Genomic DNA, 21,282 nt, shown 5'->3' with positions numbered 1-21,282 from the left:
CACGCACACTCACACGCACGGAGCTGGCACACGCACACGCGCGCACACGCGGCGGCGGAGCCGCGCTCGCTCCCGCCGTACTCCCAGCGCGGCCGGCGCTCGCTCCGCTCCCCGCCATCGGCAGCCAAGAACCCCCCCGCCGCCGACCGGCCGCTGGTGCCCGCGGGGGGAGGAGGAGGGAGGCAAGAGGAATAAACCCATGAGTAATAACAGCAACAGCAAAACCCACCACCACATCTGCACTCGCATCTCAGTCCTCCTCTCAGACCGTCGCCTGCCTGGCATCGCCTCTCATCGGGCTGCTGTGCTGAGACTTTGTTTCAAGTAAAAAAAAAAAAAAGAAAAAAACAAAAAAACAGCCCTCCGCTTGCACACAGCCACTTCCATTTTTCCCCCCTTGCAGTCTCGATGGTTTGAGGTTGTGGTTTTTTTTTTTTTGTTGGCTTTTTTTTCTTCCTTTTTTTTCCCCCCCCCTCACCCCCCCTTGCCTTCATGTGGTTGGATTTGGCGGATCCGGAGCTGGAGCTGCTGTTTTTCCGCTGTGGGTGTGCGCGAGTGCGCGAGGTGTGCGGGGGTTTTCTCGCCGCGTTTTTTTTTCTCTCCTGCTTTTTTTTTTTCCTCCTTTTTTTCTTTTTCCGTGTTGGTTTTGAACCGGAGCCGGGGAAAATGGGAAACGGTGCTTCCGACAGAAGGGGAATCTCTCCATCACTGGTATCGGGACGTGTGCCTGTGGTGCTAGAGGTTTAGAGAAATAGCCTGCCAGCTTTCGGAGTGGAAGGTAAGGGTGCCCGGGGCATTTCTTTCTCCCATTCCCGGGGATTACGAGCGGAGAGCTTTTAGTTTGGGATTCCGGGGAGGAGGCGGCGGAGGAGGGGGACAGGCTGTTGCTGAAGGATAGAGAGAGGCAGCGCATCTAGCATGAGCCTGGCGTTCGGCTCAGCGCTGCAGCTGAAAAGTTAGCGAAGTCCGTTTGGCGACAGCTTTGCTTCCCCGAGAGCCATTACCAGGGAGACCGAGAGAACCTGAGGTTTGTGCGCGAAGGGGGTAATTTGATGGGGGGGATGGGGGGGCTCGGGGGGGGAGATGTTAGGTTAATAGGAAGTTAAAATAAGAGAAGTCAGTGGGTCTTCTGCTGAGGAAAAAAGGAAAAATAAGTGGAGTGATGGCGCCGTCTATGTTCGGCTGAACTACAGTGTCACACAGAAAATCAGTTCGGGGAATATCCATCCAAACTCAGCGCCCATTCGCTTTTCAGCAGAGGGTTCCCCCTTTGCCGGCCGGGCAGCCCTGAGCTCCGCGGACTCCCTCGAGCTTCACCCTCCATGGGGAAGGGAGACCTTTCAAATCGGGGTGCTTAATCCTGGCAGCGAGCAGCTTGGCTCTCGCATTCAGCACTACTGCGATCTGGATGCGATGCTGCCGGCACACTCGGCTCGGGTGTGTGTGTAACGCGCCGGGGGGGAGGGGGGGTGAGGATTCAGGCGATGCTGTTTCAGGGGCTCTGCACGAAGAAACGCACAACTGAAATGAGGGCTATTCGATTATGATTCTTCATAGAAAACAGCCGAGCACTGCAAACGTCTCTATTTTTTCTAATACAAATATCACAAAGTCGGAGGCTTTTTCCTTTTCATATTAAAAAGCAAGTAAGCCTCCTTTTTGCTTTCGAGATTATAAAATTAATCCTTTTTCATGGGTGGAACTCCTAATTTAGACACTTATTGTCACATCAGCCTTCAACGCCTACACCATCCTGAATAACACTGCGCAGAACTGCATTGCCTGCAAAGTGCTTCAGCAAAGGGGAAATTGTTTCCAGAATTCCCTGTAAGTTTCTATTTTTTAAACCTCAAAAGCTGCACCAACCTTGTTTGGAGGAGGAGGACAGTGTTATTCACTGAGATGGATGCTCAGAAAGAGAAAATCTGACCCTGTGGATAGAGCTGGCAGCAGCTCTGCTTTTTTCTTTTTTTTTCTTTTTTCTTTTTTTTTTTTTTTTTTTTTTTTTTTTTTTTTAAACCACAGCTATAAAGAGGGTCAGAGTTGGTGCTGCTTTGCCCACTTCAAGATTCCGAGTTTGAATTGCAATCTAGGAGATAGGAAAATCTCTTCAAGGGAGCTTAATCTGGTGATTTGCTGCGTGTTACGCAATGGGAGGCAGAAGATGCCTTGCTGTGTGGCGAGGAGATGAAATGCGAGGCAAAGGCACACAGCACAACTCCGTGACCGTGTCTGTCTGTCTGTCTGCCTCTGCTCGCAGAGCAGAAGGAGCTGCAGCCTTGAGTTGGGGGATCGGCACCACTTCTGATGCTCACCTTTGAAAGCAGGTGAAAAGCTCATCGTTTGTAAGGGATAAGCAACTTCTCAAAGGTTAATGCTGAAACGTTCAGTCTGATTTTTTGGGGCTAACACTACTCAGGTAAATATAACTAAGGTTCACTTTATTAGTCTAGGCCACTGTTAGGAAAACAGCGGAGGCTGTAGTGCTTGACAGATGGAGTAAGACAGCTTTATTTGGTAATGATAGCAGGGAAAATGTAATATGCCTTTCATTACCAAAGCGCACGTCTGCAAAACACAGGGGCTCATCAGAGGGTATGAGACACTCGAGATATTCATAATGAGAGGGCATTGAGACACCCAGCGCAGGGCTATGGGTGCAGAGGTCCTGTGTAGCACTGTGTAGAGCTAATGTGTGCAGACACCAATATAGTGGTGTGTTTTGTATATCCTAAAAGGCTGTTAACACATTCAAAATGCTATCTGGAAATGCTGGCACAGTGTGGTGTCAGACCACCACCACTTTCATCTGTCTATCTTTACTGCTTCCTCTGGTAGTCTCAACATTTTATTAATACATTAATCTCAATATTTCCTGCCTGGGAGTTCTTTTTATAGAGACCTCTGCGTACCAGGTGGCCACTGCGAATTCATGCAGGCATATGGGAGATAATGTTCCATCTGTAACAAATACTAATTTGTGCGTTTTTAAATTATGGCTGTAATTCTTCACAGTTACTTACCAGACTTAATAGAAAAATAATATATAACAACAGATGCTGTTGGCTTTCTTGATCTGCTCTGGTGAAATTCCGCATGTGCAGTCGTATGTACACATACATGAACACAGCAAGAACACTTATTTACTTTTGGAAGAAATAAATAAACAAATTGTCCCGTTCTCAGCCAGTTGGGTGAGGTGCTGGGATTTTACCCAATTTAGGCAGTTCTGGTCCACGCCATGATGGCTCCAGCATAGAAAGGAGAGGACATTCCTATTAATAATCTAATAGATGCTTTCTTTTTTTTTTTTCTTTTCTTTTTTCTTTTCCTTTTTTTTTTTTTTAATTTGGCTGTAGAAGATTGGGCTGTTGCGATGCCACGTGATGGCGCTGTTCACACAGCAGCAACGCGATTCCTCGCGTTATAAAATAAAAATTACCTGCCCTTCTTTCTGAAGGGCTCTATCGGCAAGCCCGACAACAGCTGGCTCCAGTATTGGAAGGAGTTTGGTTTTCAATGCGGGAAGAATTCTACTTGCATTTTTATTTCATTTCATCTCCTGCAGGCCAAATGACATAGGATGAAGGCTGTTCGTAATTTGCTGATTTATATATTTTCCACCTATCTACTGGTTATGTTTGGATTTAATGCTGCCCAAGACTTCTGGTGTTCCACGCTGGTGAAGGGGGTCATTTATGGATCGTATTCTGTAAGTGAAATGTTTCCTAAAAACTTCACAAACTGCACTTGGACGCTGGAAAATCCAGACCCAACCAAATATAGTATTTACCTGAAATTTTCCAAAAAGGACTTCAGCTGCTCCAACTTTTCCCTCTTGGCTTATCAGTTTGATCATTTTTCCCATGAAAAAATAAAGGATCTTTTAAAAAATAACCACTCCATAATGCAGCTCTGCGATTCCAAGAATGCTTTTGTATTTCTGCAGTATGATAAGAATTTTATTCAAATACGCCGCGTCTATCCCATCGATTTCCTAGGATTACACAAAAAGGAAGAAGACCAAAAATCCTTCTTTGAGTTCTTGGTGTTGAACAAGGTGAGCCCCAGCCAGTTTGGGTGCCATGTGTTATGCACTTGGTTGGAGAGCTGCTTGAAATCCGAGAATGGGAGAACTGAATCCTGTGGGATCATGTATACAAAATGCACCTGCCCTCAGCATTTGGGAGAATGGGGAATAGACGACCAGTCCCTGGTGTTGCTCAATAACGTGGTGTTGCCCCTCAACGAGCAGACGGAGGGCTGCCTGACCCAGGAATTGCAAACCACCCAGGTCTGCAACCTCACCAGAGAAGCCAAGCGGCCTCCCAAGGAAGGTAGGTGCTACCATGGGGGGGTGGGGGGGAGGGGGGAAGCAGGGGGTGTTCCATGTCCTGCTGCGGGCTGCTCTCTTTCGTGCTCACATTCCTTTGACTTGCTCTCCACTCCAAGGGCTGGAGATGATGTGCACTTCCTTAGGGCAGGGAGAACTACGTTGTCATTTCAAAGCTGGCCAAGCCTTCAGCACATAGGTCTGCTGAGCACTGCTGGAAGTCCACAAACATAGGTATGCTCAGTTGCCAGCTCTCTCTCACAGCAATGCCCACAGGTGGTGAGCCAGCAACCACTCACCACCTCACTTCCGTACACTTCACTGCAACATCTTGCTGCGACCCCTCGACTTTGGAAGGGAAACATTTCCAAAGGCATGCAGGCAAGCTTTGTAAAATACCCAGTGATTCACCATGCTAAATATGCCGGGTCCCTGCAGAGCCAGACTTCAGCAACCAAAAATTAAACCAAAAGCAAACGTGTTTCTCCAGAACAAGCCCTCTGTGATGCACTGAGGTGCAGCACAAGGCTTGTTGATCTTCTCAGAGTCCTGCAAAGGGGCTGCAGGCTGCTGCAGTGCCCCTTTCCCAGGAGGCCTCAGCTGCAGGAGATGGAGGTTTTGCATCTCAGAGGGGGTGGGTGGATGTGTCAGACCTGACAGCTGCTTCGTGTCCCCCTTGGAAAAGGTGGAATGGTGGCAAGGCAGGGATCCAGCAGTGAGAATGGCAGCTCCTCGCTCCCACCTCTTCCCCCCCCAGCCCCCCACCTTTCTGTGGCCTCCTGATGTTTGAGGAAGTGTGAGGGAGATTTGGTAAAGAACATTGCAGGGAGACCAGAATGTAGGTTGAACCCAGAAAGGGGGGTCTGTGCGCAGCCTTTGTATGTGCGGTCCTTCAGAGCAGCCATATAGGGACAGAGCATCCAGGGGATCTCTGCCCCTGCGGCAAGGAATAAATCACCCAGCCCAGGGTGCTGCATTTTAATGCAGGAAGTGTTCCCACTCTCCTTGTTTTCTGCACAGCCACAAAGCTCCCAGTCTGTGGCGAGGCAGCGCCAAGCTCCCAGCCCCCCTCATAGAAGTGGCTTTGTGGAGGAATGTAACATTGACACGTTGTTAGGAGAGGATTTTCTTTAAGGGCAGCCAAGCCCCAGTGCTGTGGGAGAAGAAAAGCTGAATTTGCTCCAGCTGCCGTCGTGCCAGCGGGGCTGAGAGGGACAGGAGACATTTCTGGTGCCCCGCAGGTCTCTGTGAGCACCTCACAGCTCGGAGCGATCCGAAACAACGGGGAATCTCCACTCCCGTCACCTCCCGTAGAGGCGGCGGGAACGGCATTTAGCGTCGCTTAGCGCTAATTAGTGCTAATTAGCCCCCGGGAAGCCGCGGAGCCCAGGGCGAGCAGCTCCCGCGGGGCACGGCGCGACCCAGGGATGCGGAGCTGCCATCGGGTCCCTGGGGAAGGGGACAGGGAGTGACAGCGCTGCCGGGTGCTCGGGCCCGTCAGACCTCCCGCAAAAATAGGCTGAGTTCCAAAGCCTCCTATGTAAAACATCCATTTGCCGTCCTTAGCAGAGAGGACGGAGAACGCTTTAGGGCAAATGCTCTGTTTTTCCTTGAATTCTCAAACATGTTGGCAACGCGTTTTCTTTCCAGTCTCTGTCACGTTTCAATTTTTGCCCCTACTTGAGTCTTTCCCTGGATATTTCCTGGGTAAACAGCATTGTTACAGAGGGCAGCAATTTTATGCTTCACTTGTTTAGCCCGGTATTTCAGTGTTTTGTGCATGAGTGTGGCTGAGTATTTTAACAATAATACAATTATTTCAGTGTTTTATTTACTTATTTTAATACATCTGAAATTGTTCATTTGGCTGTTACCGAAAGTAGTGATCAGTTAGCAAATTGAGCCTCACAGTGTTACTTGATAGCAGTGTACTTTTTGTCATCCACTTCAGTGTTTGAAGCCTTTTTTGCCTTTTCAGAACGTTAAAAACTCCTCAAGAAAGGTGAATTGGTTCATTTCCTGCAGATTGCCTCATATTTTTCAAGCAGATCTGTTTGCGCGAAGCTGGCTTGTAGTTCAGTTGGAGGCTGTACTGAGGGATCAAAATGCAGAATACTCCTACCACAGACATTATGCAATTCATCACTTGTGTCAGCAAACATCAGGCAAGAAATGGGAAATTTGCTTCTACAGGTAATCTGGTTCAAGTTAGATCAGCATAAGTAGTAAAACCCAGGTGACCGATAGCAGGGAAGTGCTTCTTGTTGCTGAAATTCATAGTGGTGACAGAAAGTGCAGCTTTATTAGGGTAGGTTTTAAAAACAGCAGTGGTTGTTTGTCACTGTGAGAGAGCTCCGGAGTTAGTGAGATGATTGCATTTTAAGAATTTGTGAATTACTTTGAGGTTTGGTACTGACATTGCCTAGCAGTGGCTTCTGGAAGGGAATTGCAAAGACCTGACAGCTTTCTACAAGATTATGCATACCCTCCCATCCTTCAGATTTGCTTTCATCAAGCTTGACTATTTGAAACGCAAAATCTTTTCCAAAAACTATTTCCAGCCCCTTTCAACAGCCATGATGTAAATAGAGAACATTTAGATTAAAGCTTACTGCTCCTTTTTTGAACCTCTGAAGAATTTTACAATTTTGAATATGATAAATGGCTTAGGAATATGGATGAAAGACAGTATTTTTCCTTTTCAAATATGTGTAACATTTTACAAAAGATGTGACAAGTACACAATGGGTGATTGTGTTTCTGAAAGTGCTGAAGAGTGTTCAACAATTAAAGGAATTAGGTCAAAAAAAGAGGCTGTAGCTATTTTTTTATATGTATATATATATATATTTAATGGTTTGGAAAGATGGAGTTTAATCAGCATGTCTTCCATAGGCAGATCATCTTTGGTGTCACTGATTAAAGCAGTATTGAAAACCACCACATTTTCCCTAAGACCTAGTTTCATTATAACTTGATGCTTTTCTGTAGCCTTACATCTTAGGTGCTTAACATGGATCAAAGCACTGGCAAATAGATCTCAGTGAACACTCTGGCAGGGACCAGAGTCTAAGGGCTTGGGGGAATTTGCCCTCTTGATCTTCAGTGCTGTGACTAAAGTATCTCATGAAGTTTCTGTCAATGTGAAGGGGCTCTGTTCCAGCTCCTGTGGACCTGTAAGCCTTTGCATGAAGTTAATCCATGTATGGTTGGGTTTCTTTATTTTAATGGCTGACTTAGAGAGAAGCTTTGTTTTGGAGTTTTCAGTTGTGATACTAAGTAGTTTGTCATTCATCTTTTTACATAGTTTTTAGTTACATAGTAGTTTTACATTCATCTGGAAGAAGGAAGGATGGAAGAGGGATGGGTGAGATAGTCACATTAAGTCATATTATGGAATGTAGCACTGGTTTACTTTGCTACAAGTCATAATGCTGCATGTCAGTATCTCAGCATGCAGCAGCTGTTGGAGTTTGTTTGTTTGTCTGTTTTCTGATTTGAGACCTGAAAACAACAGAGATCTCTCAAAATATTTACTACCAGTGTCCCTTTAAATCTATAATTTAGGATACACTGTTGCATAACAGCAAGCTGTAGATAGTTTTGTGATATTTTCATGGCATATATGCATTTATTTTCATGCTGTTCCATGAATGTTCACCTCTTGTTGTACACACTGAAGATAAATTTCTAATTTTCACCACCTAGTCCCTAGAGGTGAGTAGCTGGCTGGGTAGGTTGGACGCCTCATCTCAAAAAAAATCATACAACACATTATAGTATGGTTCTATTAGAGAGTTTATACTGTTAAATCAGTGCAGAGTTTGTTTAGGAAGATAAAAAAAATTCAAAATAGAGTCTAACATCCATCCATGGCTATAGTTATACTTAAAAATAAGTATTTGACAAATATTTTACATTAAAGCAATATTTATAAAATCCAAAATAAATAAATCTGTTTTACAAAGTAGTGTAAAATACTTGACAGATTTGTTACAATTTGTATATACTTCTTCATGCAACAGGTCTTTTATATAAACCCACAGAGTTCAAGGGGACAAAGGAGGATGAACTCTAATGTGAGGACAGGCTTTTTTGCAGTCCTGGTTCCCTGTTGAAAAAAAAAAAACAAAACAGAAATGTTTCAAAATCTCCTGTGTATTCCAGTAGGCTTCATATAATGCCCTTTTGGACTTAATGTGCTAAAAGAAAAAGATCACCCTAAACATTTATAATCTTAGTACAGATTTGGTTACTCTGGACTACTCACAAGAGGATACTTTATCAAAGCCACGACAGTTTGATTTCAGATCTTTCTTTTTTTCAAGTGATGCACTGTAGAAAAAGCATTAATGATCAAAATCTCTTTTAAACAATAAGCCCTCCCTCTGTCTTCAAGGATTATATGTTATTATCATTAATGATTGCATTTCAGTTGGCAGTGTATTGATCTGTTTTACTTCAGTAAACCATGAAAGTTCTTGCTTAGACCATTGTGAGACAGGTTAGTTTTGCCCTACTGATGATGTGTCATTGCGCTAGTAATTTGATGTGCAATTTAGAACTTTGTGTGTAAGACTCATCAGCACTTCATTTACAACTTCATATATGTAGTGAGTGAATTTCGTAGGTTTTGGATCAACACTTAACTCATATATTCAAAAAGAAAAGTGCCTAGTCAGTGCCCATTGCAGTAGGAAAAGACTATTTAAGTAGCTTTGTTTCCAGTTATTTAAATGTTTTGTTAGTAAATACACTTCATTATGTATATCTGAGCTGTAATTTCACTGGTATTACAGGTTGTATCAGTGTTTTGTTCAGGACTTCTAGTACCAAGGGGGTTGGCATATTACTTGTTTTGGGAGGGAATATCAGCCAACTGCGAGAGTGAGCTCTGCCTTCAGTGAGATCACAGGTGTGCTATATAGATATGAACATGGGCTTGTAGCTTGCATAAAACATTGGTGACTTCATTGAAATAGCACGTTAAAAGCTGCTTTGTAACTTGGGCTGTTATTTCTGTTAAACAAACCACCATTTTTGCTTGAATTGATCATTGCTGCATAATGGAGACCTGCTCTCAGCTGGAGACAAAATGCTGTTAAACGTCTCCACTCTAAAGACCACAGGATCTAAATAGAAAACAGTGATAAAGAATGGAGAAGATACATAACAAAATTAAGTGTCGAGACTGAAGTTACAGAATACATGAATTAGGAACATAATTCCAGAATTAGAAGCAGCTATTCCTGCTGATTCCTGTGAACTCAGTAGCACTGAGTCATGGATCATCAGGCATTTCAGACCAATTAGGTATTATTTTTTTTTCCTTTGCCATACTGGCAAGCTATGCCTTTTGTCCTCAGACACTTTCATCACACTTTAGGTGGCCAGAGTACACAGTGTCTTTGCAGCATTTTAGACCTTGTACTTGCATGCCCTTTAGACTAATGTGTAAGTGTTCACCTGTAGAACAGCCATTAACAGATGTTAATGGTGATTCTGTTTACATAGCAGAATTTCAGTTATTAGGTCTTGGTGACATTACATGGAGTTATATTATGACATAATAGAGGTACTGCATTTCTTATTCCATAGTTTCCTATGCTTGCATGTGCTATAAATTTAGGTTATATAGTGACTATGTAGCCTAGAGTGTGTTCTTTTTAAATAAATTTATCTTCTTCTGTTCAGATCTATCCATATTGCTGTTTTGTTTAGTTTTCTTCTTGCAGAAGCATAAAAAAAAATCCTGCTTTGTGTGTTGGTATACACAGAGGAATTTTCAGAGGAGAATTTATTTTTCTCTTCTTAGGGAATTAATTTTATGAAGTTTATTCAGTTGTGTTTTATCAAAGGATTCTAACTCAAAGTTGCAGTCTTCAAATTGAAGTTTAGCTATTCATTTATAAATATGCAGTAATTGTAATAAAACAAAGGTCATTGCAGAATTCCATTGAGCATTATTTGCATTCACTGTTAACAAGAAATATAAAATACTCCTTAGGATAAAGAAAGTTGTACATGATATAAAGTACAAATTTACAAATTATGCACCATTGATTTATGAATATTTCAGGGTTTGAGGCCTTTTTCATGCTTGTTAAATCTCAAGAGGAAGAAAGTAAAAATTTTCCAGAGGTGTTCTCAGTTTGGTTAATATTGAAGAGAAGTTGCAAATAAAGTTTATGTAAAATTACCAATGGTTTCTTTTTTTTTTTTCTTCTGATGGACTAACCAAGATCAGAATTAACAAAATCAATCTATAATGACAGTGTATGAAACTAGTGTTGATACTTCACTCTGCAATGGCCAAATTACTGTCCTTACTCAAGACAAATTCTCAATGCTATAAACACATTTAAATCTAAGTAGAGATTAGATAAGAGCCCACTGAATACACGTGAAAAAGTGATACCATATATTTAGTCTATCAGTTGAAAATCATTTCATTATTTGTATTAATTTTATCTTTTTAGATATCGATTTTTTCGCTTTACTTCAGAAGCCATTCTTAACAGTTGGTAGAGTGAAACGATACTCTGAAAATGTGCTATTTTGTAGTTGCTTGCTGCTTTTCTCTTTTAGCTGATAGTCTCTTCAGGTATTTTCCTCCAGTTTCCTGTTTTCATTCTTTATTATCTGAAGATGAAGCAGGACATGATATAGTCAGATTAGCATTTCTTTGTGTGCAACTGAAATTTAGAAGAAAGCGATTTTCAGTTACTCAGTTCAAATTTCATTTGTATCTCCCCAAAATCACAAGAACACAATACAACAAAAAACATGAACTTTGAGTGCCACCTATGTTTTAGTAGTTCAATAGAAAATTGGTAACAATGGAGAAATAATGAGTCATAGCTTGTTTGTCATTTTTTCACCAGTTCACTCTCAGTTGATGTAAAACAGTCTGGGAGTTGGCTTTGGTTCCTACTGTTTTTCAGGTACTTATTACTCAGTTATCAGTTGTACAAAGACATCATTTGTTTATATAATGATTTATAACTTTCAGCAATAGCTGGTAGTTGTGTGCTATTAAACATCCTTCACTGAAGACTGATGTGGGGCACAGAGGATCAAGAAAGCAATTCTCCAGCTCTTAGCTGTGGAAAATGATGAACCAGATTTCCAACCTTGCCTCTTCTAGCTACAGCTTGAAAAACCTTTTGTTAAAAGGGAATTTTTTCATCCTTGCCTTCAACTGTGGTATATTACTACAAATTGCTAGTGTCAATCTTAACCACATTACTGCTGAAATGTCGCTGTGTTCACTTCTTTCTCTTTGTTGAACTGTTTCAGCACAGCAGCCAAACAAAAAACTATTCACCATTGTGTATGTGTGTGTCAGGGGGGAGGAGGGGGGACAGGGGAGGGGGTTAATTTATAATTTGTTTTTATATTTGTTTGATATTTTTATTTATTTATTTATTTATTTTGGTTGAATAATCTCAATGTTGGGTGAGTGTGCTACTATTGTGGGTCTTCCATCAGTATGAAGGAGAACCAGAAGCAGCTGGAAAGGAGCAGCTGTACTGATGTAGTCAAGTTTAGACTGGCTTAGACCAAATAAGATTTTATCGAAAAGCAGTCAAAACGTGTAACTCTTGTCCAATGTTTTGCATGTGTTAGCAGCCGGTTACATCATACTGTATTTCTAGGCAGATATACCAGGTTTAGTTACTGCGTTGAGTGGATACTTAAAAATAGTGTGGACTGTATGCGTTACCTAAGAATTCCTACTGACCACTGAAGAGTTGTGCAAATCACTGTGCAAGTCTGCGCAGAGTGTCCAGTGACCAGTCTACAAAGTCTTTGGAACTCGTTCCTGTAGTGTGACTGGAGAGCACTTAAATTTCTGATTAGATCAGGGAATTTAATGAATATAATTTATTGGTGGGAAACAATAGTGTTGCATATCTTTCATGTAAAAATATTTTTTTTTCTTGAAAAAACTTCGGAAAATCTTTAAGATTTCATGTAGAATCTTTCTTTGAATCATGAATCATTCCTTCTTTTTCTTGCACATTTTTTCTTTCCTTTGCTTATCTAACCATTAATGTATTCTTTTCAGTCTCTTCTCTTGCGTATACATAGAAAAGGTGGATTATCTGCAAAGCTGGGCACTGCAGCTTGAACAGTAATGAGTTAGTTATGCTTTTATCCTTGGACGTGTTTTGTTCATTCTATGGCATTAGCTGATATCTGCAGTGATTGGCACACGTACAGGTGCTCCATACTGGTAGATTTGAAGGTTGATGGATGTACTTCATACTGATAAAGAAAAGGAGGAGAATGATACAGCACTGCAGGAGTAATATGAAACAGAGCCCAGTCTAGCTGGTCCTGTCTGGACCAAATGTGTAGGAAACCAATGACAATGCAGGGAGCATCATGAAAGTTTGCTTTCCCTGGAGGGGAGGACAGGCCAAGGCTGGGATATTAGGCAGTCTCAGCATCTGATGAAGTTGTGGGTGTTATGCATAGGGCCATAGGGCTTCAGCTTTATATGCAATTATTTGGGTTCATAAATCCAATAGATGTGAAGCTAAATGCTTGAAGGAAAATTGCAATCAGAAGAAAAGTTAGATAATTAATTAAACATAAGACCTGGAACCTACGCTTTCCTGTCTTACAATGAATATTCAAATTATTACATGTTCATTCTCTTCAGTAAATATTTATTTTATCCATGAAAATCAAATTTTCAAATTTGTGAAAAATCAAGAATATTCCTACTCTTTGACCAGACAAACCTTCTGAGAACCAGTGCCACTGAATCCAGATTGTTTACGGTGCTGCAGTTGGTTTCAGGGTGATTAGGTCTGGGTTATTATTAGTTTGTAATAGGAGGCTGTAAACTTTGGCTGTGGGTAATACAAAGCTAGGTTAAGTTGGTGTGGTCCAAGCCCACCTTTTGGATTAGGCCATGTGATGACATAGGTGGAACTGATTCTAAGAAGTTTGCTACTTCTCACAGCTATGGGGGTGACAGATGATTGACTGCATCTTGACCATGTTGCTCATGGCACTTAACACTAGTAGGTGTGGGCTGCCCTTTGATGAGTGTTTTGGAGTTTCCCATTTTGGATGGAGGCCTGGTAGGGCACATACATTTAATTTATTTCCTTTGTAAATACAGTTTCTATGCATCACTTCCATTCTCAATAGCACTGCTATCACGCCTTCTGGTAGTATTATGCTGATAAATACATCAAAGTTTATGCTCAGTAAGCAGAATCATAAAAATACTTAAAACATATAGATTACGCCGTAAGTGCTAAACCTGAAAGATGTTTTTCTCATATCTGATGAAAATCAAATCCATATTTTCCTTTGGTGTTTTCTGGTGCCTGCAGTTCAAGTAGTTTTACTGATTGTTTTATGGGTTAAATATATGAAGGGGATGAATGAACCATACATTTATCTTCTATGCCATGCTTTTAAGTTGTGGATAATGGATTTTTGTCTTGGTTAAATCTAAAGTGCTGCAAAAATACATTTTAGTTTGAGATAAAATAACAGGTAAAGTAACTTTACAATAAAAGATATTCTACAATAAATAAAACATGAAGAGGAACACAAGCATGCCAAGATATAGCATCTAAATGATTTTCAGACGTGACTGTATTCATGCTTTTGTGTTCACACACATATAATTAATCACATTGAATCAACAGGATTATTCATGTAAATTAGATTTAATTAAAAGTAGGTTTGCCAGTAAAGTCCCTTAAATGAAAATGTGTATACTCTTTAATATATCCAGTCAATATTAGAACATCAAACAATTACTTTAATATTATTTGGATTAATTTGATTCCAGATTAAGAAAACTAAGTTTTTTTATGGTTAATATCAACTAGAACTGTAATGTGTTTTTGTAATGTTACCATATATGCCCAATTTAACATCAGTTGAAGTTTAATTTTCAGGAAAGGCAGCCAGATTTTTCAAAAGGAAATACAATTTGCAAGAATTCCATTTTGTTCAGTAGCCTTCTGTCTTGCATGCTATCTATAAATTTTACTAACTTACTTAAAGGATTACTGTTTTCGTTTATTGTCATTTCAAAATCTAGTTTCATTATATTAGATGCCTATGATTGCACTTTATTTTTCTAAGAATAGCTATTAGAAATCACATTTTGAACATCTTGGATGCTTCACATTTCTTTCAATGCACTCCATTGATCAGTCCAAGAAATTAAAATTTGGAATAGTTTCCTTAACAGGGCAGCAATGAATCTAACTTTACAGCTTCTTTTCCTCCTCTCATTTCCACTATTAAATTACAGTTACATTGCCTGTTCTCTTTCTCTTTGTAAAACAGCTTTATGTAGTATGTCCATCTTAAATCTACAATGATTTCCCAAAGCCCGATGTTACATTCCAAATAAGACAATGATAAAAAAAAGAAGCACATCTTACTGTCAAGACAAAACTTTACTGCTTGTTTACTTGAAAACATCAACAGTCTAATTAGGCATTAGTCCAGACTTAATTCCTACAGAAAAATAAATAAACAAACAAACAAACAAATAAATAATCCCCTACGAACTAGTGCATTTGAAAAACAAGACTAATGATAATGCAGATAAACTGTTCATACATACCCGCCTCCTCCTTGCAGCCCTTTTCTGTGCATCTACTCTCACACTTTCAGTGCCCTCCTGTTCTGAAGGTTGTTGGCATCCATCTTAGAGTGGGGCTGCACAAGGAGTTACCAGTTTTCCAAGTTCTTCCCATGAAGGAATTTTGTGGCTGGTCACTTTCCTTTTCCACAATGGTCCACTTGATGCTATTTTTGTGTGTCTTGTAGCATGTTTTTAAATGCTATTCAGTGGTCTGCAGCTGCATGTTACTATACATGGACTGTCTTACATAAGATGACGAATGCTCTTTGTTCTTGTTACACAAGAACTCAGTTTTGCCCACATCCCAGGTCGTCTTTGACTGATCAGCTGTGTATTCTTAGCATTGGGATCCTAAGTACCATTCTCAGCCTCTCATTAACCCTGCTGGACCTGTGCTCTTCTGCACCACATCCAGCATCTCCCCTTTGGAGCTTCTCATACCACGACCATGTTTTTCTCCACTGCATCATTATGTGGTTAATAAGTACATCATTCTATATAAACAAATACTTTGTGTTCCAACATCAATATTTAAAATATGCTTATATAAAGTAAAACAAATCAGGCAATAGCTGCCTGGTCATTAAAAAAGCTTAAACAAATCTCTGAGAATAACAAGACAGGTTCAGACAACATTTGACATGTCCCGAGGCTTTCTAGTGGCAGTAGCATTGCTGTACTTACTGGGATACAGAACTACACTAAAAACCCTTTAGAATTAATCAGCAAGATTAGCACTATATTTTATTATTATTATTATTACTTTTTACTTTTGAAAATTTATTTTTTCTTTTTCATTCTTAAATACGTTCAGGAACTTTTTGTGGAATTCATTATAGAATTTCAGCATTATGCTTCTTTTTTCAGGTCAGAAAAGATAGTATGTTCTCATTGATTTATATTCAACAATCAGTATTATTCTAGACTTATCTGAATAAAAACAAGAATCTATTTAGACCATTGCCTGATGTTGGGTTATGACTGATAAAATTACAGTAGAAATAGATGCTTTTTATTTCTTGTTTTTCTGTAAATTTAATTTTGCATTCATCTCTAAATGTTTCCCTTCACGAAACATTTTGAGTACATGATATGCATTTGAAGATGAAGTTGACAGTTATTTAAGATGACAGCTGCTGTCAGAGAATTTCTTCCTGAGAAGGCTTTAAATTATGAAATATTGGAAGATTATGTTTATTGAACAGTGAGCTGTGGAGCACTATATGGCTGTGGTCCTAAAGGATGTAAAGATTACAAAAAAAAATATGACAAGAAGATCATCTTAACCACAGTATTTACAATTTGCTTGGGTGGAATGAAGTGAAAAATGCAAAAGCCAGAGCCACAGGAACTTTTGGTGATCAACAGAAACTCTTTAGCAATAATTAGGTCTCAGAGGTTGGTAACTTCCAATTTTTTTTTTTTTAATTTATTCCTATGAATATCTTACAATTATGCTTTGATATATTGTGTCCAGGGATATTGTCCTGATATCAACCCAGGAGTAAAGAGTCTTGTCCAGTCAGACCTTCCTCACAGATCAGTTATCCTTACAGTTTTTGAGATGATATTTCACAACTGTTTACAATCTATGTACATTTTAAGAGAGAGAGCTATCATTTAAAATGGATCTTTTTGGTAAATTAGGGACAATCACAGTGGTATGCTGAAAGGAAGTCTATCTGGAGTTTTTCACAGAGAGAAAAGTGGATGTAAAATCAGCTGAAAAGATGAAAATTTCAACAGTACTTGTGTCTGTTGTGTGGATTAATGATAAATAGGTATATAAATAAATGGAGATATACTGGCGATTTCTTTGGAAAGATTCTGAAGGTGCTGAATGTTCTTTTCTAACGAAAGTCACTATTGCAACATGACACCAAGATAGTGTCTGATGCTATGATATAATCAGGAGTCCTGCCATTTCAGGACAGGGATCCCTTTGGCATGCATGCAAAAATCCCCTGGTATTCTTCTTTGTTCCTTTGGCAGACACACATTGCTCATGGTAGTAGTGATGCGCTGGCGAAGACACAAAGTGCTGTGTTGATCAGAGAATACATTATATGCATGCTAACTTGAAGGATGATCACACACTGTTTCTCTCATAAGACAGACCCTGAGGCCACAAAGTCCATTTCAGCGTATTTGGAATTTTTAACTTGTAGCTCTCTTTTAGAAATTGTCACATTGCCCTGACAGAGCTCACAGCGAAATACTGAGCAGGCTTCTTGGTTTGCAACTTACAGCACAAGGTTTATACATTCTTTAGCTTCCCTTGAAACTGCACTTGCTCTAAGTATGGGTTTGTTTGTTGTTTTTTTTTGCTATTTTCCTCTCCATGTGTCCCTGCAGTTTCTCTGGTCTCTTGATCGTTACCTCTTTACATTACTCTTTCAGCTAAGCCTTCAGAATTCCCAGAAGCTTGCACTTTCACAGAACTCTAGTCTTATTAGTACTCTAAGCTTACAGTTTATCCCTTTTGGGACACAAAATAGGTGAAGTAAACAAACACAGAAGCTTTGTAGGAATTAAAAACAAAAACAACAAACCATCACGCACAAAAAAGCATCAGCCTTTATTTCAGCTAGTCAGGGAAATGCACATGCTTGGATAAAGAAGTAAAATCCCTGTATTTAATTCCCTTTTTTTTTTTTTCTTTTCTTTTCTTTTTTTTTTTTTTCCCCCTTCCACTCCAGTCACACAACCCATTCAAGGTCAGGGTCTGTGAGAAGGCTGATAGTCCTAGTTTTACACCATAGGTGTCAAACCTTTTAGCTTGCCTGGGCTGTATTGAGTGAAGAAAAGCTGTCTTGGGCCACATGCATGTAGGTCACTTTGAAACTAGTATATCCTACTTATTTCCATAGAAACTGCAACAGATACAGTCAGAATAGTAGCGCTGTTTGATAGACAGAGCAAAATCTCATCTAGAAAACAGTTTTTCAAGATAATCACCACCACCAGCTTTGCATTTTCACCAGCAAAGAACAAGAGCCTGCATGCCACACTAACTGAAACGTGCACTAGCAGAGATGACCCACTGTAGCTGTAGCCACTGCTGAAATGCACCACAGTTTAGTATCCACAGAAGTTCACAAGTGTTAACGAATGTCTGTGTCTCCCAGTTTTTTCTGCATGGAGGAATTCAGTTCCACACCTTTTCTTCATACCCAATTCCACGTCAGATGTCAAACTGCTCCTCTGTTCTCACCTGTCACATGGCAACAACATGTAATGGTGTATTGGTGGGAAGGTTCAAACTCCACTGCCATACTACCAGCACCTGTGAGCCAACATCATAAAATAAGAGGCATTACCTTTAGAGCAGCCCTCATAAAATATATAATGTATATAACACATACATATATAACAATGTATTTAATGTATATTAATAAAATATTATTATTTTTAATTAAAACATGAAAAGGAGAGTAACAAAACTATAAAACTAGTGGGACACTTGACCTTGCTTTTCAGTGGCAGTGATTTAAATTCTTAGTGAGATCTCAAGGTATTTGTCAGAGATTTTGGATGAAATTTTATTTTTCCTACAAAACAGTTGTTCACAAATGTATATACTGCCAAAAAGCAATGACATGAATAAGGCATGATTGTGAAGCAAGGGATATTTCTCTCTGGTAAGAGAGGGCTTATAAAAGTCCAGTAGAGAGGCATGATCAGATTTTTGAGTTGAATATCTGATTGCAGCTCTATACATTCCATTTGAAAATTTGCAGGTCATGTATTTATGTTGACTGAAATTGGAGTTGCAAATGTGCAAAAAAAAAATCATAATTTTTGGGGGCAATCTATAAAGCTGTTCTCAAACTCCTTTATCAAAATGGAAAGCACAGGTGCATTTTTATTATTATTATTTTTTTTTTTTTTCAATTCAGAGGACTGTGTTTACCTAAGATATCAAAATGCATAATATTATTTGCTGTAACTTGAGTTAGCAATGCACTGTGTCCTCCTCATGTCCTGTTTTTTGCCCTGATACGGTTAATACTATGCAGATGTTTGGTTGGTGCTGAGTGATGGTTTCGTGTTGCCCAGGTCCAGGCTGGGCTGCTCAGTGGGGAACAGCCTGCACTGTGGCTATATGGAAAATAGGTTGAGTCACAATTCACGCTGTGCCAGGCTGCATGCAGCCTGTGGAGTATAGGTAGATAGCCAAACTGTAGAGAGTTAAATTAGAGCATGAATGTGCTTTGCCCAAAACTCAGTCATCCTTCAGTTTGGAAGTGTTCTAACTACCCGCATGGGCTTTCTAAGTTGCTTCTCCTGGCTCCATAAATCTTGCATTCATGAGCAAAAGAAGTTTCCTGAGGCTAGGTGTGACCATGAACTAGTAATTCCCACTCCTTAGGACACTTAAGTAAAACATTAGTAGAGACAAGGCATACTTAATATCTTTCAATAGTAAAAAGGCTTTAGTTTTGGAGTAGCCCTGTCTTATGTATATATAATACAGACAAAAAAAAAAAATCCTATATGTTTGGCTTCCAGCAGGACAGATGCTATTCTGTCCGTCAGCAGATGTATGTGGTCACCTAGGTCCTCAACCAGGCTGAAAGGGGAGACAAAGTACCAAATGCAGTCCTGGGAGCATTTATTTTGGCCTATTGGAAACAGTAGGTGGAGTCCTGTTGGTGGTGGAGTTGCCATCTCTGGCAGTGTTCAAGAGGTATCTGGATGAGGTGCTACAAGGTATGGTTTAGTAGCTTGTGGTAGTAATGGTGGTAGGACAGTTGGACTAGATGATCTTGTAAGTCCTTTCCAACCTTGTGATGCTATGATTCTATGATTCTGTGATATAATTCTCCTTAGTCCCCTTGGAGACACTGAAGTAGGTATCTAGAAGTACACAAGTACTGTAAGATAACCCACTAACTATGTAGATTTTCATGACATTGCTTGTCAAGCTCTGATTGCATTAGTGTTTAATTTCTACTGACGTCAGTAGGAGTGAAACGGAGAAGGTGAGCCAAGGAGGTTTTCATTATTCTCTGGTACTGGATTTGTGATGTGTTAAGCGAAACTACTAGGATAAGCTGCACTTTGTCACATGCACTCCTAAAAATGAAATTCTTGGTGAAATGTCTAGATCTATTTATAGAAAATATTCTTCTCTTATATCAAAGAGTAGTTACAAATTAGATGCTCATGAGTGTAACACCGATACACATTTTTTAGCCCATTGTGTCTTTAATAGCATAGAAGGATTTAAAATTGTCCCCTGGATTTGTATGGGAATGTCTCTGTTTGCTTTGAGGATTATGGAATGTTAAATACTGTTAGAAGAAAGTAATCCATGTGGGCTGGTTGTCACCTCTGCCAAATAAACAGATGGGCTTATGACCTTTTCAGGGCAGTGTTAGATCTATGTGCTTTTGAGTGGCAGTGATGCCGGGAACTCTCATGCTCTCTCTGAGCTCCTTGCATTCAGTTAATCTTCACTTATATCACTGAATAACTTTAACAACCAATCACAGCATTATTTTATGCTTTTTTTTTTTTTTTTAATTTTTTTATTTTTCTTTTTTCTTTGGGAGGGGGTGGGGAATGAGGGGGTGGGGGGGAAGGAGAGGGGTGAGATATTCAAGAATATGCTATAAATCGACCCCTGACTTTGTAGTCATCTTGTTTCTGGTAGATTTGCCACAGCTGAACACACAGCTGTCTCAGGTGAACACCTAGAAGCATGAATTTTGAACTGTGGCCAGATATCTTATATAAATATCTTTGTCCACACAGGTGTCCTCTACAACCTTTAAGTGCTCATTTCCATTTTCCAGGGAGTTACGTTTTTATGTACAGCATTCATCACTCTCATGATGACCACACTCACATGACATGCAGTTTTATAGTGCTAACAATTTTGCACTGAACTGATATACAAAGTCATGGTAATAAGGAGCCAATCAATGCCATGTCATAGCAAAACGTGCAGGAGTCTGACAATTTTAATGTTTAATTAAATTTTCTAAAGACATTAAGCATTATCTTTGTTTTTTGTTTTTTGTTTTTTTTTTCTTTTTACTAGATTGGCAGGGATGGTATGTTTCTAATTCCTTTATGTTAGCTTTAGATTAATTTGTGTATGTTTGCAGAAGTTTTTGGTACATGTAGTCATCAAATGCCAATTAATGCTTTCACTAGAAAATCTGATAAGTATATGGGAATAGTGAGATCCTGGTTTGTGAGGTTAAAATTAACTACTTCAACACAAATACAATAAATTAATGAAGCACTGGTGTTTAAAGATGGCTATTTTCTTTCTCCATTTAGGGGAAAAAAGGAAAAAAAAAAG

The 21,282-nt window shown here is 39.8% G+C and overlaps 1 protein-coding gene across 1 annotated transcript in view; it reads left to right on the top strand.

Moving 5' to 3' along the window:
* Positions 1-622: 622 nt before the first annotated feature.
* Positions 623-21,282, top strand: part of ADGRB3 (adhesion G protein-coupled receptor B3) — a 427,438-nt gene continuing 406,778 nt past the window's right edge. Inside the window, exons 1-2 of the mRNA XM_015859145.2 lie at positions 623-778; positions 3,360-4,337. Of these exons, the coding sequence (XP_015714631.1) occupies positions 3,584-4,337 (754 nt within the window). The 5' untranslated portion in view covers positions 623-778; positions 3,360-3,583. The remainder of the gene's footprint in view (positions 779-3,359; positions 4,338-21,282) is intronic.

The sequence above is a fragment of the Coturnix japonica genome, chromosome 3, assembly GCF_001577835.2.
Source record: "Coturnix japonica isolate 7356 chromosome 3, Coturnix japonica 2.1, whole genome shotgun sequence".
Classification (NCBI taxonomy): domain Eukaryota; kingdom Metazoa; phylum Chordata; class Aves; order Galliformes; family Phasianidae; genus Coturnix; species Coturnix japonica.
The sequence above is the reverse complement of the archived record's forward strand: the minus strand, read 5'-3'. Positions and strand labels throughout refer to the sequence as shown.